At 40.6% G+C, this 17,079-nt stretch overlaps 1 protein-coding gene across 1 annotated transcript; it reads left to right on the top strand.

The window, feature by feature from the left end:
• The first annotated feature begins 5,657 nt into the window (after positions 1 to 5,657).
• On the top strand, positions 5,658 to 11,728 carry crhbp (corticotropin releasing hormone binding protein). The gene is made up of 7 exons (XM_074617174.1): positions 5,658 to 5,815; positions 6,470 to 6,563; positions 6,948 to 7,105; positions 8,184 to 8,394; positions 8,714 to 8,868; positions 10,822 to 10,939; positions 11,034 to 11,728. The coding sequence occupies exons 1-7, from the start codon at positions 5,726 to 5,728 to the stop codon at positions 11,186 to 11,188; spliced, it is 981 nt and encodes a 326-aa protein (XP_074473275.1). The 5' UTR covers positions 5,658 to 5,725; the 3' UTR covers positions 11,189 to 11,728.
• Positions 11,729 to 17,079: the final 5,351 nt, after the last annotated feature.

A 17,079-nucleotide genomic window follows, 5' to 3' on the forward strand; every position in this document is an offset into this window, starting at 1 on the left:
GGTGCAGAGATGTCTCGCCTCAATTTGCGCTTCCCTTGGCAAATTTGTTACCCGGGTTTCTTTCCTTTGACATTATACACAACACTGCTGCGTCTCAAATTTCCCCTTTGTTCTGTCTGAACACATATTTCATTTTATTTTGAAATTATTTGGCTCAAATTGTTTCAAAGATATATAATAAAATACATTTGTTCTATAATCTGAAGCTGCCTCGTTGAGGCTGCAGTCGTGCATAAGTGGCACTTATGCTATATGGAGACATTTTTGTCCAAACAGATGCAACTCATGCAGATGTGAATACTTCCTCCCACAATGGCAAAAGCATATTTGAGAAAACTCATTTGCTTAAGTGGACATTAATTATGTCAGAGTCCGCTCCACTAAAAGATAATGTACATAACTTCCAGAAAGGACACAATGGGGAGCATCTGATTTGATGGCATCCTAATGAAGCTTCGTCACCAGCACTTAATGGCTTCTGCTATTCAAGCAGACCTCTCAGGGCTAAATGAAAAGCTACAGAATTCCTCAAGTGGCCGGCATCTCTGCAAATTCACCCACGAGCCAAATAAAACCTCCCTACGCACGTCGCTGCGAAGAGGCAGAAAATTGTTTTAATGAGCGTTCAAACGGAGACGTCTGTGTGCAAATTTCAAAGTAGCTCAAATTAATGAACATAATGAAAAGTGTGTCAGTGAGCTAAAAAATAAACGTTGCTTGTATTTGAAATTAATGTAGAAATAATGGCATAAAACTGGTATATTTGTTGTGATGGAAAACACTTTGTGAGCAAATAAGTTCCTGCAAAACACCTCGGGATGTAGAGACACATATAGAGGATGACATGTGTGACATACCATTAATACAAATAAACAAAAAACAGAGAAAGTGTTTGGTTTACTTTCTCTATAAGGCCTATTACACCTCTAACCTGGTGAGTGGTTTCTACTTCCTATACGGTTTACAAACGCTTCAAATAAATGCATACATTTATCACTATGCACCAACAACTGAATGAAACTGAAGATGTAATCTGGTTGCATTTAAGAGTCCTATAAAGAATACATTTAACTTGGAGTGCAATGCAGCAAATCTCCAATCTGTGTCTCTCTGACACGGCTGCAGGAAATGACAGTAACTTAATTACTGACTGTATCCTGTCAAATCTCAATTTAAGAGCCAAACTCTGGAACAAAATTTACACAAACTCTAATTATCATATTAGATATTTGTCCTTTTGATAGTTGTCAAAAATCGGCCGTGCAAAAACATTGAGTATAAACATCTAAATCTTATTTGTTAGACTGCATAAATATCGGAGATTAAACTTTTATTTGGCTGAAATGGGGATCCAGAAAGATAGAGGTCAGTTTGCAAACTAGGAATAAGATCTAAAATCTGATTAGGGCAAGAATTTATTTTATTTTATTAACATAAATATTCAGTGCTACAACAATTATAATAATATAATTATTGTTTTTTTCTGGGAGTGTTTGGTCAGAAAAGAAGCCTCAGACAATTTCTTTAACTTTCTGAAACCAACAATTCAACAATCATATCCACGTCACACAGCGAGGTGTGCAAAAAGTATGCAGGATTTGAACTTGTCTCTCACTCTCTTTTTTCATTATTCATTTAATTTAATTATACTTATAAGCACAACACACAATAATTTACATTTCTGTGAAAGTGCATGTGTTTGCCAGCTGGTTAATTTTCAGATGCAGTCCTATAAAACCAGTGAGGAGATGGTTACATTTACAGACAGCAGACAACAAGACACCATAAAGACAGCAACAGCAACAAAATAAGCATTCTTAAGACGCAGGTTGCAAATGCATGAAGCCATGCAGAGCAGCAGGAAGCAGCAAAACATTAGTACAGTAACACATCAACAACGGCCACTCTTCAGTGCATGCAAGCAAGCAACACCAAGCAACAAAACACAGCCAAGCAATACTGATTATATCATAAATAAAATACAACAATCATGAGGGAGATAAAAATGTTAGAAGATGCAGTTACATGCAGTCACACATCTGCTACTTTTCTTACGTACAAACAAGTGCAACACCAAGAATGCCTTTGAGAAGAGACTGTCTCATAGTGTTATCTCTGTTTGTACTGTTGTTGCATTTTGTTTCTCAGCACAATGTCCTAGGAACTCCGTTCACTCTGGACACTTTTGCACCTCACAATTTGCGTCAATACAAACGTGCATTACCAATGCAGGAAATAGTGTGCCCTTTACTGTGTGTAGCGAGTGGAGTTTGGGGATAGTAGATGGGCGTGTTGCAAGCCTGAATTGAGTTTGTTAGAGACCTGCAATTAACAGTCTTTCCCCAACCTTAACTAAGTGTTTTAGTCCCCTAACCGTAACTCAAAGTGTGGACAGAAAACCTTCGTATCATGTTTCAATTAGTCAGAAAGGACAGTGGAAGCAACCTTCTTAATACGTGGCGAACGAAAAGATAGATGAATCGAACTTTGACTGTTATTCAGTTGAACTATCCAGCATCAATATGAGGGAGAAACTGTTTTGAATTTGACATTGATACTTTGGAGGACAAAAAGAGCTACAGGTTTTCACGAATGACATCATCTTCGTCGTGAGAAGTTCATATTTTTTTCACACCTTGTTAAAACTTACATTGTCTCAAGCTTGTATCTGAATTTCCATTTGCCTTCCAGGTGTATGAAAAGATTTTCCAAGCTCTGATATGTCAAGTTTATATACCCACTGCTTATCTTGCACACACAAGCATGTTGTTTCCTACCCACTCGCCACCAAGAGTGTGGATTACACCGAGGCCCAATTTCTCTGCATTTGAATGGATCGACCTTTTCAACAGCCTGAGGCACCTGCAGACCTCAGGGACTGAGCTCAGACAGGTGGAAGACGAGGACTCGGTGTCCTTGACTCACAGTAAAAGTCTGTGAATGGAACTTAAAACTTTTCAACAACCAAGTATTTCAATGATAGTGCATTTAAGTTAACCGTTAATTTGCCTTCGTGCCCATAAATGAGCAAATCTTGTTTTATAGATGCTGCAGTGGAGTTTTGAAAGCCAGATGTGTAGAAACCATAGACTGTATATAGGAAGTGGACATAGTCACCGATTGGTTTGTGGACTGCCGTTTTGAAGCCTCAAGTTTGTCATTTTGGCCATCGCCACCTTGGATTTAGCGGTTGTGTCTAGAAAGTAGCACGCAAACTACGAAATCTGATCTGAGATCTGCAAAAACTTGCAAAAACTCTAGTGAGCCTTCCTGCCCGATGACCTAGAAGTGGACGTAGTCGCCGTGACATCATCCATTGGTTTGTGGACTACGGTTTTGAAGCCTTGAGTTTGGCATTTCGGAACACTCAATAAGACATTTTTAGGCAACCAAAAAGGTTATAATTACCTTCCGTGAACTGAAAACACATTGAGAAAGAGTTAGTTCTGAGACGAAAACAAGGACAACTCCCAGACCGGACAATGCCGTGGTAGCGACCTGTCAATCACAAAGTAGCCACGCCCTAAAGCATCCCCTGCTTTATGGTCTATTTGACTCTAAATGGGACCATACTTTACTAAATGAACATCATGCTGTATTGAAGAAGACTTGAAACTAGAGATTGAGACCATAAACTCATGTTTACAATGTTTACTGAGGTAATAAATCAAGTGAGAAGTCGGCTCATTTTCTCATAGTCTTCTTTTTGCAACCAGAGGAGTCGCCCCCTGCTGGCTGTTAGAAAGAATGCAGGTTTAAGGCACTTCAGCATTGGCTTCACTTTTCAGACCCGGAGGTTGCCCCCTGGGTGGAAACACAGTCACAATAACTTTGTATGTTGTCCAGTTGATAATCAACGACTGATTATATGTATAATTTGGCATGTCGTTTTGCAAACATTCCATATCAACCTCTCCAGGATACAAAAGCATGGGACCGTCTTTCAGAAACTGGGTGTTTTTTTTTGGCGCTCAAAAAGGTTTCTCACCCTCCCCGAATGAGCCAGACTACAGCGCTGAAGGCTCCGGGGTTTGTCAGGACGGCGTCACACACACACGGAAGGCGTGAAAGCAGCTTAGCGAATGGACTCCGGGTGTGAAGTCAATGCTGTAGAAATCACTGCAGGTTGTTACATGAGTTAGACGTCACTGTTGTGTGAGTATAAACTTCATCCAGTTTTACTATCAGACAGTCGAACTGTCCACACCTCCTCTCCTCTTCCTCACCTTCATGTACGTTCTCCTCATGTTTACATGGATTCACTCCTGGAGCTCCAAACACTGGAGATGAATCAGAAACTCTGTATTCCCTGCAGGTGTGACTGCGTTTGTGTTACCTCCAGCTCTCCTTCTGACTTTGTCTTTGATGCACTACACGAGTTGATAACGTTACTTGCTCCCGTCGGCCACGTAGCAATCCTACACTCTTGGCACACGGGAGAAGTTGTAATCTGCAACCTCACCACTAGATACCGCCAGATCCTACAGACTAATCCTTTAACACATCCCTCTAGCCTCTCAAACCCACAGATGGTCATTTATTCAAGTCAAGTCTCGAGTCGTGTGTGCGACTTAAAGGGACTGTTGGTAACTTCTTACACGTATAAATCTACCGGGTCGGGATCCCATGCGTGCTCGCATATGCACGCTCGCGTGTGGCCGGAGTCTCTGCTGTACTCTGCTCCTCTGCCTGCTCGCCTTCACTCACTGCCTTCGCCCGCGTTCTCGCTGTCTCACTCCACCTCTACACGTGCATGCGCGCACACTACACACTGCAGAAGAGTTAGTTTAACTCTGAGAATATCTAGTGAATCTTCAGTGGACGTTTGTGCAGAAATAAATGCTGCAGCGCCTCCAGACCAACAGAGGTTTCCCGTGTCTTGTGAAGTGACGGGGCTCCGCAGAGAGAAACGTTATCGTCTTCGACCGGGTGCCGGAGGAAGACACCGGCACCTGGTCGGAGACGATAACGTTTCTCTTCCTGCTTCAGCCCCGGAGGCTGAAGCAGGAAAAGCCAACACTAGGATCAGCAGTGATTCATGGAGAGACCTTCGTCTGGTCAGCTAACATTACTGACAAGCAGGTGAAATATAGAGTGATATTGTGGTTTTAGCTGACGTGTGTTACCTCACTGTTTTGAGTGATGCTCGTTCATGTCTATGTAGAGCAAGCACAAGCGCAAACCCGACGCTGACTTTTGTTGACTTAACGGCCACAGGAGTCGCTGTTAACAAGCATTTCTGAAAGTTACAAACAGTCCCTTTAAGTGTGATTTGAGTCCAAGTCCCCATCTCTGTTGGATACTAATGCTTGATCAAACATGAAGTTGTATTGCTCCACTGGAGTCACTTGACAATCTGCTCAGTTTTACCTGCAAAAAGACAGAAAAGTGTCAGGTCAGAATTAAAATAGTTAGTAGTGACAATAAAATAAGTTGACATAATGGGTCAGGTGTTTAATGATCAGCAGTGTGGAGGGACTGCAGCTGATTTGTGCTGTTTGAGCTTCACTTGGCATCATCCCTCTCTCTGTGTCTCAACTTGTCCATCCTTGCTCTCGTCACGACCACGCAATAGGTTGGGTAAGAGAGAGAGAGAGAGGGAGGGGTGAGGATCCACGGTGTGTGACAGAGACCAATGTCAGAAGTTGTTCCTATAAAAAGCAGCTCTGCAGGTCGCAGAGCAGCTCACACTTCCTCCTCTCAGGTGCGTCTTTTGCAGCCAGAGATGCGCGTTATGGAGCGCACCTTCCGAGAGCAGCTCTTCTTCCTGGTATTGAGTCTGTCTGTCCTCAAAGGAGACTCCAGATACATCGAGGTGAGTACTTATTCATGTCTTCTGTAAAGATGTTTTAATGCACTATTTATTATTTTATGATGCAGCATGTACATTACAATCTGCTCCTTAAATACTCTTAATTCAATTCCCTGCACAGACAAACCACAGCTGCACTGTTAAGAATTTCCCAGTAAAATAACAGTTAAGAACTGGGTTGCCTTTATGTTACTGTAAAATTAACATTATTATACTGTTGCTGAAATTTACAGCTTTGTACTGTTAATGAAAAATACAGTTTGAACTTTATTAATTTCACAGTATTTTACAGTTAATTTACTGTTTAAAGATACATTATATAGCTGTTTTTTCACCTTTCTTTTACATTATCTTACTGATTTGTTTTAATGCACTATTTATTTTTTACATACATTTTAATAAACATTATTTTTTGCCTAGATGAATAGACTTAGCAGGTTACAGACATGGGAATAGTCACACTAAATACAATTAAAGGCACTTGTTACTGATGATACTTTGATCAGCAGTAAAGTGCTGTTTTTTAAGAATGCATTATAGTTACAGTAAAGCACTGTTTTTAGCAATAACAGGTTAATACTGTTGAAATCCTGCTGTAAATTAACAGCAATTGTTTGTTAAACTTTGCAAACACACTTTTTTTCTTATTTCTTGCAGAACAACGAGATCTCAAAAGATGAATTATATTCATTTTTCAACTCGGAACTCAAGAGAGAAACACCTGAGGAGTTAATGTACCGCCGACCTTTACGTAAGTCATAATCTATATAATATATATAGATTATATCCTGGAAAAAAAAGACATGATTGACAGGTTGTACAGCTTCTATATGTGTGAAAGCGAGCTAAAGAGACACATTTACATTAAATACAAAATTATAAACTGACAATTTTGAACAAGACTCCTCTCTCTCTGTCTCTCTAGTTCAGTTTTAATTTGTTTTATTGACATGTAAAATGAATTTGAATTGCAGAGAAGCAAAAGAAAAAGGCACAATAATTGAAAAATAATGGTTACAGTGCAATATATTGTTATACTTAAAGTAATAATTAAACAAAATACATCTTCTGCATGCTGTTTTCTAGCATGCACATCTATTCTGACTGCACATATCCATTGGTGTGTGTCTCTCAGGTTGTCTGGACATGGTTGCAGTGGAGGGTCAGTTCACCTTCACAGCAGAGCGTCCTCAGCTCAGCTGTGCTGCTTTCTTCATGGCTGAGCCCAACGAAGTGATCACTGTGGATTATGACAATGTTGACATCGACTGCAGGGGAGGAGACTTCATCACGGTAACAACTATAACAACTTGTCACACAAATAACACCTTATATTTTTCCTCCTCTTATACTTAAAAAAAGCTCCAATCAGGTGTGAAACTGCATCTAAGAAGTGGAGCTAAAATATACAATTTCAGCTTTAATTGTAACATCTTTAACTCCAGTTACATAGAAACACCTTTATGTGCATATTCAGTAATCAGTGGTGATGAAATGTGACTTTGTATTTGTGTAGGCTAGGTATTATACAGCCTGTGCTACCAAACTGGGGTCAGTCATCTTGCTTGACTAAGCTTAGAAACACTTCCTGATTAGACAAAAAGCTCCTTTAACATAAGGCAATTGTACGTAACCTGCTTACTTACAAAGCACCCCCCCCACGGTTACACGCTGATGCTCTCTACATGCTAAACTTATCATGATGGTATAACCCTTAAGTACTAAGATCAATGTGTATCCTCCAGAGTTAAAGGGATAGTTTGGGTGTTTTGAAGTGGGGTTGTATGAGGAAATGATCCATTGTAGGTGTATTACCTACAGTAGATGACAGGAGCACCGGCACCGGAGCAAAGCAATACGGTGCTGTGGACGAGGACGGCAGAAAAACGTATTTTAACCACCTAAAACAAAAGGCTCACCTAAGAAAATTATCTGTTTAAGTGTACGCTATATTTAGATTATTGTCTGATGGCAAACTGAAGTGAAGGTGTAAGGTATCTATACTGTTTTAGTCATCTGAGCCTGCTGGCTTTGGAGAGAGCTCAGATAAGTTACACTTTCAGTTCAGTTCCCCGTCGGAAAGATGAAGGAAAAAGCTGTCTTGGATATTGATTTTTTTAGGTGAGCCTTTCTTTTAGGTGGCTAAAATATCTTTTTCTGCCGGCCCCGTCCACAGCACTGTATTGCGTTGCTCCGGTGTCGGTACTCCTATCTGTTTCTCCAAGCTGGGGGCGTGCGATCCGTCATCTACTGTAGGTAATACACTGACTATGGATAAGTACCTCATACAACCCCACTTCAAAACACCCAAACTATCCCTGCAGAAATCATCCGTGACTGAATCTAAAATCTTACTTTGTGTCCCATGAAGGTGTTTGACGGCTGGGTGATGAAAGGAGAGAAGTTCCCCAGCTCCCAGGATCACCCGCTGCCTCTGTACGAGCGCTATGTGGATTACTGTGACTCGGGATCGCTGAGGAGAAGCGTGCGCTCCTCTCAGAACGTGGCCATGGTCTTCTTCCGCATTCACAACGCCGGCAGCAGCTTCACCCTGACGGTCAGGAAACACATCAATCCTTTCCGTAAGTACATTGTCACATTCATTATGTAAACTATAACATGCATACAGGCACACAAAGGTAGCTTTCAACCTGTTTGTGCAGCGATTAATGTGAGAGCCTGGCAGGGGGCTTTAGTCATCAGTTGCACCAACAGGAGACAGTTTGCCATCACTATGTTTCTGGATCAGGACCATGATCACATGGAAAATACTGTCCTACAGTAACTTTTGTTGATTTCGCTATTCCAAAATTTGTCATTTACAATAAACTCTTTGTGCTTCTCTCACCTGCTTCACCTTGAGAATCCATTAAGTAACGTCCACTACTTGTCTTCTTGCAGCCTGTAATGTCATCTCCCAGTCACCAGAGGGCAGTTACACAATGATGATCCCGCAGCAGCACAGGAACTGCAGCTTCTCCATCATATATCCAGTGGAGATTGAAGTCTCTGAGTTCAGCTTGGGACACCACAACAACAACAACAACTTTCCCAAGGTGAGCAAATACATAAAATACTGATTTCTGCACAATATCCACTTTAACATTTCCTCAGTGCTCTTGATTCTTCTCCTCACCTCATTCTACTCAAGGTTTCGCCACTAATCTAGTACAAAGGAGATGCATTGAAATCTGTTCAGGGTGCTTACCTCCCCTCCCGTATCACTCACTTTTAGTGATTTGAGTGAACTGACCCTTTAAAAACTTAACGTTATATACAGTGTTTATGCTACCTTGATTTGCCTGCTTGCTGACATTATGACTTTTAAATCACAAGTTCCTTTTGCACATTTTTTTTACGCTAATGACGCGTTAGAAATACACAAGTAAACAGAACAGCAACATATCCTCATACCTGTGTGACAAAACAGGTCTAAAATATATAGAGAGATTTTAGTAAAGTAATTTAAGTAAAGAACCCACAGAGAAATATCACCAAACTCTGCAGCTCCCGTCAGCTTTAAGAAGCATTTTAGCGTCTTTCAACTCTTTGTTTTGGTGTTACGGCTCACTGCTTTCACCAGTGTCATTTCCAGCTACAGCAGGCAGCTATTTTTCAGCTTTTTTTTTTTTCATGTGAAAAAGCTCTAAAACCACACTGTACACTACCTGCCGGCAGACAGACAACGTTAGAGACTATGGTGAACATAGTGGAGCATTTAGCAGCTGAAAAGCCAAATATATCCCTTAAAGAGATCAGACTGTTCTCATCCACTGTTCGTACTATATAACCCATGTAATCATGAGCCAGGACGTGCTGGACTGCCGCTAAGGAAGTCAGATGATGTGGTATAAAGAGCAACAAAGTCTGCATAGGGAGGAGGTCAGGGTGGATGGATGGGTCAAACAAACATAGGACTTTCAACCAGGAGTCACATTTCACATTTAACCCAAACCACGATCTTTTCCTAAACCTAACCAAGTAGTTTTGTTGCCTAAACACCGAAGGGGCTTGCACAGGTGCACTGATCGGTCGCGTTGCTGGACATTTGTCGGAGAACACACAAGAAATTTAAAATTACTTTTCGTAAGATACAGTATCATACGAACCGTTGTACGAAGATACGTTGAAGAGAGTGAATATTGGGCTTTCATTCGTCAGGTGGCCAGAAACTGTTTGCGAACAAGTTCACCTTAAATCACCTTATCATCAACTTAAAAGCTGATAATATGTTTACAGCTTGTTTCTGCTGCCCCCAAGTGGCTAAAAAATCAGGTTCAACATTAGAAATAAATTATTGGCAGTAGATCTCTACTGTTCGCACCCCGTGTGAAACCAGAAGTCAACGTTGATTTGTCACGTAACTTCTATACTTAAGTAACGCCACTTCCGATGTTATTTTAACCCAAACCACAATCACTTCCTGAACTTAACTAAGTAGTTTTGTTGTCTAAACCTAACCAAGTTGTTTCCTGTGAAAACAGAAGTTTATTTTGAATAATCTGTATGCTGTACGACGTTCCAAGGACATGAAGCTACTTTGTATTTTGCTCCAGGACGTAAACGTAGGTTGACTCAAGCTTTTAGAACAAGTGACCTATCGTGCTGTTGCTCTGAAGAGTGCAGTCATTATTCAAACGGAGGTGCACAAGGTCACTTGTCAAGAAAAGATGGGTCATTTTAGGCCATTTCAAGAATTGAATAGAAGAGGGCTCTTTGTCATGAGTACTTTCAAACAGAACGCGAATATTACACGGCAAAATATGGGGTCAGTAGGTTCCTGGTAGTTGGAAATTAATTGATGTGAAATATTTGCATTCGAGTATTTTGCATTTTTCCCATCATTTATTTGGTCTTAAGAATAAAAACAAAATGATGTCTTACAGGATACAAACACACAGCACCACTGCATCGGTAGCTGTGCTCTTTGGGACGCATTAACTCAGTCGAACTGAATTGAATGTCAATAGTATTTGCCACGTTATAAAGCCGTATGTTGATTCCCACAGAGGTCCATGCCTGGTTGTGCAGAAGCAGGAGATTTTGTGCAGCTGCTGGGAGGAAGCGGCATCGACACATCGAAGCTGCTGCCCATCACAGACCTCTGCATCTCCTTCACTGGACCCAGTGAGTACTATACACACCGATCTCCTCTCTTCTACGTTATCAAACTGGTTGAACTGAGGCTTAATATCCTCTCCTTCCTTCCTTCCCCCTGCAGCCCACATGAAGATCGGCTGTGATAACACAGTTGTGAGGATGGTGTCCAGCGGGAAGTTTGTCAGCCGAGTGTCTTTCAGCTACAGGCTACTGGAGAGCCAGGAACTGCAGACGATCAAACTCAACAACGTGGAGGATTTCTGTTTCAATAACTGATCCCAGCAGGATCATAACGTTACAAATGCATCATTTGACTGCAAACATTTTTTTCAATTAAAAAACACGAGCTCAACTTGGTCAAAATGTCTTAAATCTGAAGACGTAAAAGTGAATTAAAAATAAGATATATACAGACACTGATATTATATTACAGACTCCAAAATTCACTGGACTTTCAATTTGTTTTTTATCTTTTTTTTTTCACTCATTCTGGTCGTTGCTAAATAAAGCTTAATGAAGTGTCCTTTTGTGTTTGGTGGAACTGCTATTGTTTTTTATTTTTGCTTTGTGTACAGTATGTGTATTTATTAAGATTTATGATATTGTTATGTTACATATGAGTTCATGGTCAGCATGGAGCTGAAATGAATGTTACTTCTGTTTATTTTGCTAAATAATAAACGATGTGCTGAGTCACATCCTGCCACAGATGACATAGAGGGCAATAGGTATAATAAATACAAGCGTTCATTGCCATTATGCAGTTAAATTTGTATAAAACCTTTTTGTAATAAAACTATACTGCATGACAAAGCACTCAACTGTGTTCCTGCTCTTATTTCAGTGGTTTTAATTTGCATCGCAGCTCTTACAATGATAAACACAGTCCTTGTCCTAAAGTATTGGGACAGAGTTAATCTGAATCTAGCAAGAACAAACATCATTTATATTTAAATGTACAGTTAAAAAAAAAAATACAAAAGCATAATTCTGCATTCTACACAAAAGCTTTATATATTTATTAGTTATAAAGCTGTTTATATGCTGAACAGACTTCTGGCAAATACAAATACACATACACTTAAATAAAAATAAATTCACATTTATGTATGTTTTATGTGTATCTGATCAATTTATCACATAAATACATCATTCTATACATTTTAGGGCACATTTTACATTTTTTATCTGTTCAAAATGTACCTTAAAGGGAGATTTGTCAAGTATTTAATACTCTTATCAACATGGGAATGGACAAATATGCTGCTTTATGCAAATGCATGTATATATTTATTAATCTAAATCAATTAACAACACAAAACAATGACAACTATTGTCCAGAAACCCTCACAGGTACTGCATTTAGCATAAAAAATATGCTCAAATCATATAACATGGCAAACTGCAGCCCAACAGGCAACAACAGCTGTCAGTGTGTCAGTGTGCTGACTTGACTATGACTTGGCCCAAACTGCATGTGATTATCATAAAGTGGGCATGTCTGTAAAGGGGAGACTCGTGGGTACCCATAGAACCCATTTACATTCACATATCTTGAGGTCAGAGGTCAAGGGACCCCTTTTGACAATGACCATGCCACTTTTTCTGACCTTGACCAATGAAACTATTAGTCGACTAACGCTCATATGATTTTGTCGATTAATCGATTAGTCTGTAACACCGAGTTTCTCCACAAGGAATCACAATAAAGCACCACTTTAAATCTTGTGTTTAACAGAGATGTGCTCATAAGTTTCTTAGAAATAAGTCATCCAGCATGAAAAAAGCATAAAAAAAGACTAATTGACTAAATAAATCTTAGTTGATTACAACCAAACGGACCGATTAGTCGACTAATGGACTAAGAGGGGGCAGCCCTAGTCATTGTCAAAGCACTACTCTGCCACAGAGCTGCTAGTGTGGCTGTAAACTCTTTTAGTTGTGTAAAGATGTAAACATAGTCAATGAACAGCTGACTTCACACTCAGTTATTTTAAATAATATACAAATAAGCATCCATCCACTATTAAATTTCATTACATATCAGCTGTTCTGTTGTTACGTATTGTTTATAAGTATAATTCAGAGCTCGTATATAGGCTCGTTTCTGGGTAAACAACAAAGAGACCTTTCAGGTTGTCAGGGGAGCAAGTGATGCTTCATCGCCCCTTTAGATGTGGTATGATGTCACTGTCTTTAATGACTGTCTCTGGTATATACGCACCCCTCACCGTTCCACTACAGAGGCAACAGCAGGCGATATCTCTGAAAATAAATGATGGCTTGAATGGTACGAACCAATGGGGCGGCCAGTGATTAAAGGCCTGCAGGTGTATTATCATTGACAGACACCTGCAGCCACAGCTGGAGATTAACGAGCATGTGATGACGAGCGTGTGTGGGCGCGTGTGTGTGTGTACATACTGTAGTGATAAGCACCTCTAGTGGTCTTTCACTAATCTCAATATTACAGGAAATGAAGATGTGGATACAAAGCAGCTGTGCTTGTCATCAGATCCCATGAAAAGACCAAAACCAACTGAAACGTTTTCTGATCTGACTATCGGCAGGACGACATCACTAATCTGTACAAATCTGTGCCTCCCAAAATCAGTTTTATGATGTGACAACCATATGATAAAGGTTTGGTTCGGTTTAGGCACAAAAATGACTTGGTCAGGTTTGAGGGAAAGATCGTGGTTTGAGTTAAAATGTTATTTCGTTGAGGTTAGTGGAGCTTCATCATCAAGGTTCCAATAAGAAACACTCGGTTAAAGTGTCAGTAGGCAGTATACATTTTTGGCATCATTGGGCAAAAATTCCATAATAACCTTTCAGCATATTGTAATTCAAGTGTTCTGAGAGAAAACTAGACTTCTGAACCTCCTCATGGCTCTGTTTTCAGGCTTTAGAACATCTAGCCCGTGACGGGAGACGTTGACCAATCACAGGTCATTTCGTTGCGAGAGAGCGTTCCTATTGGCTGTGCGCCGGTCATGTGACCAGAACTTGGCGTTCCTTCACCAGATTTCACAAACTTTCTCATTGTACAGCTAAACCGTGCACTACAAGATGATTCTGAAAACATTTGAGGAGAGAAATAGGCATTAACGTAACAGAATATTGATTCATATTTGATCAGCGCTGCCTAGTTTGACCACTTGGTCGAAGTTTGCGAGTTATTGACAGCCGGCTCTCATAGACAGCAGCTGGACAGCAGACCTCAGATCAGCTCTGACTGCTTGTTTTCCTCCGGTCTGTGAAATCTTGCAGATATTGTTAGGAGCACCGGAGGACACATGATTTTTTCAGGTTACCTGTTTCATGTACTACTGTCACGATATAGCGACTGTTTTATAGAAATAACTTTTTGTAATCATATTTGCTCCAATCTCGCCTACTGATGCTTTGAGGTTCAGGAATGATTGTGGTCGTGCTTAAAAAAAACGTTGACTGTCGGTTGGAAACAAACAGTCTCCACTGTTAAAGTCTGATATTTTGCCTCGTCCTCCACACAGAGTGATGTGTTTCTCTGTCCGAGGTGCTGAAGCTGTTTTTGTGTTCTCTCTCATGGTACGTGTCCACAGAGGCGTTTTTTATGGCGAGGGGACGCGACGCTTCCCAGCATTGGACGCTTGGTGTGCTGTCCCTAGAAACAAGGCACTCGGCTCCTGATTGGATGAACGCTTTCCCGCCGTTGGCTGCTGCTCCCAGCTTTCAAACCGGAACCAGTATGGAGGCTCGTTTGGAAACTTTCTTCTCTTATTTCACGTAAATAGTTCACTGAAATGTGTTTCTGAAAACATTTGAGGCGAGAAATAATCCATGCAGTTGATGAATCTGTCTTTAATTTGGATCGACAACGTTTATTTTTAAAAGATCCTCGGGAGTTTCAAAAGGCGGCGAGTCGCGTCGGACGCCCGTGATTTGCATAAAGTAGACGAGCCGTCAACTTTATGCAAATGAGGAGTGGGCGTCGTGACGCCTAGTCTCTCGAATCGCGACGCCACGCTACCAGAATGCATTGCGCGGCTGCTTACATAGACAATGAATGGGGGGCGTGGAAAGCACGGAGGCTGTGGACACGTACCATTAGCAACAGTAGAGACAAAGTCCCACGTTATCCAGCAGTCACTTTACACTCTTTCATACTATGATACCGTTGAAATGTCAAAGGGAAGTGTGTTTTGGACTAACAGGTTGATTGTGATGATGATGACGGTTTGTTTGAACTCTACAGATTGAGAGAAAATCAAGCGTGACATTTCAATCTGGCCTTTCTGAGAGACAACATTATCAATACTTTGTCAATCACTCAGCAGGGGATTAAAGCGGATACAGACACTCAATACTTTCAGTGCTGTGCCTCTCAAACATCACACTTTCATACATGACAACTTGTTGCTTTAATAACATACTGTACTGTACTATTTTGTATGGAAATATTTTTCATTTTACTATTTTATTTCCCTTTGCAAATATATTTGTGAAATTACTTGAATATTTTCATTATGTTATATGTTTCATTTCAGCCTTTTCACAGTGTTTTCCTTTTTTTCATCTGCATGCTTCTGATTGGATTGTATTTCTTTTTGATTTTTCTTGCATGATATTAATTTTATATGCTACACGTCTGATTTATATCGTCCAATTTATACTTTCTTGTCTTTTATAAGGTTGTTGTTCTGTTCGTGGTGAAGCCATTTGTTAACACTGTGTAACCCTTGTTCTGCAAAATGCTTTAATCCACAAGGACCATATCACATTCACTCAATTTCCTCACACACACACACACACACACACACACACACACACACACACGCACACACACACACACACACACAGTCACTCAGTCCTAATGAGGAGTTATGACACAAACAGTGACGCACAAAGTGACGAAACTGTAGAAGGGACAGCATGGGGGAGATAAGAGCTGGAGGCATATTTTTTAAAGACGTTCGTCGCAGGTAGCGGCTACGTTTGGATAAGTGGCACTTAAAGTGAGGAGAAACTGTTTCTATGACACGTCCTAAAACATGAAATATCAATGTACGTGTTAAGAAACATCCATATTTCTCTGGGTTTGACCCTCCTTTCTTCCTCTCCATCACTCTTTTCTTATTGTTTTGACGTAGTTCACTGAGCGGTTTCACACTAAACTAAATGATACTACGACAAACTGAGACTTTCTTCACTTGCAAAATTATCGTTTAAATTAACAAACATCATATATGGGATTCATGGTGCAAATTCAAACAGGATCAAAACAATATTTGTCCCTCTCCGTTGACGTATTTTTTTCCAAAATAAAGTCCCATGGGGTCCACTTGAAGGGGCGGGACTTGGCCTCTCTATTAAAACACTGTCTCTCCCATCATGCTTGAAGCTTCAGAGTTGCATGTGCAGTTCAGGTGCAACCAAAAAAAGGCATGACACACACACTAAAAGGACGTCATGATTATACTAATACAGATAACTATCAGAGATGCTCACGACACATGACTCAAACTTTACAATTGGTGGGAAAAGTCTCCTCTGCTGAAAGCCACTTCCTGAACATGACATCAGTCACAGGAAATGAAGAGACACTTATTTTTGAAGATGTGGGAGTGGAGGTTGAGAATATAAATATCCACATTTCAAAAATAATCAAATGACACTTATGATTGATTGCAACCTTTTAAAAATGGAACAAAAAACATAATTACTGCATGGCATCTTCCCACAGGAGATAGGGTGATTATCCTGCTTCATTACAGCCAATCACAGACCCATTGCATTGTAACGGTGAGGGTTGGTGCGTGCACCATCTGTGCGCATAAAAAGCACCACACTGTATTTTGTTTCAGTAATTTTCCTCCACGTCACTGAGAATGTCATCGCAAATTAATTGCCTGGTTGGGTATTTTGGGAAAAGGGACGTACAGAGGAAAACCCTGAGAAAGAGCAGCTTGAGTCTCCACCTTCGCCCTCCCTCCCAAGGTGACAGTATCAGCATTTCTGCTTGAGGGGAAGACGCGTCCGTGTGATTGGCTGATGCTGCTGGACCCAGGTGGTCTCTGCGTACTGGGATTGCCATGTGTCACTGAGACATGATGCTACTCAGTCATTTCCCAAAAGCACAGCGTCACCCGCCTTGTGAGATGTCCAGAGAGTGGAAGCTGAAT

The sequence above is a fragment of the Sebastes fasciatus genome, chromosome 19, assembly GCF_043250625.1.
Source record: "Sebastes fasciatus isolate fSebFas1 chromosome 19, fSebFas1.pri, whole genome shotgun sequence".
In the NCBI taxonomy this organism is placed as follows: domain Eukaryota; kingdom Metazoa; phylum Chordata; class Actinopteri; order Perciformes; family Sebastidae; genus Sebastes; species Sebastes fasciatus.

Bases quoted from the DNA above. Each gene is read 5' to 3' on its own strand.
- crhbp (XM_074617174.1), top strand. From the start codon at position 5,726: ATGCGCGTTATGGAGCGCACCTTCCGAGAGCAGCTCTTCTTCCTGGTA. The intron at 6,564-6,947 runs GTAAGTCATAAT...TGTGTCTCTCAG, and splicing joins AATGTACCGCCGACCTTTAC to GTTGTCTGGACATGGTTGCA. The intron at 7,106-8,183 runs GTAACAACTATA...TGTCCCATGAAG, and splicing joins GGGGAGGAGACTTCATCACG to GTGTTTGACGGCTGGGTGAT.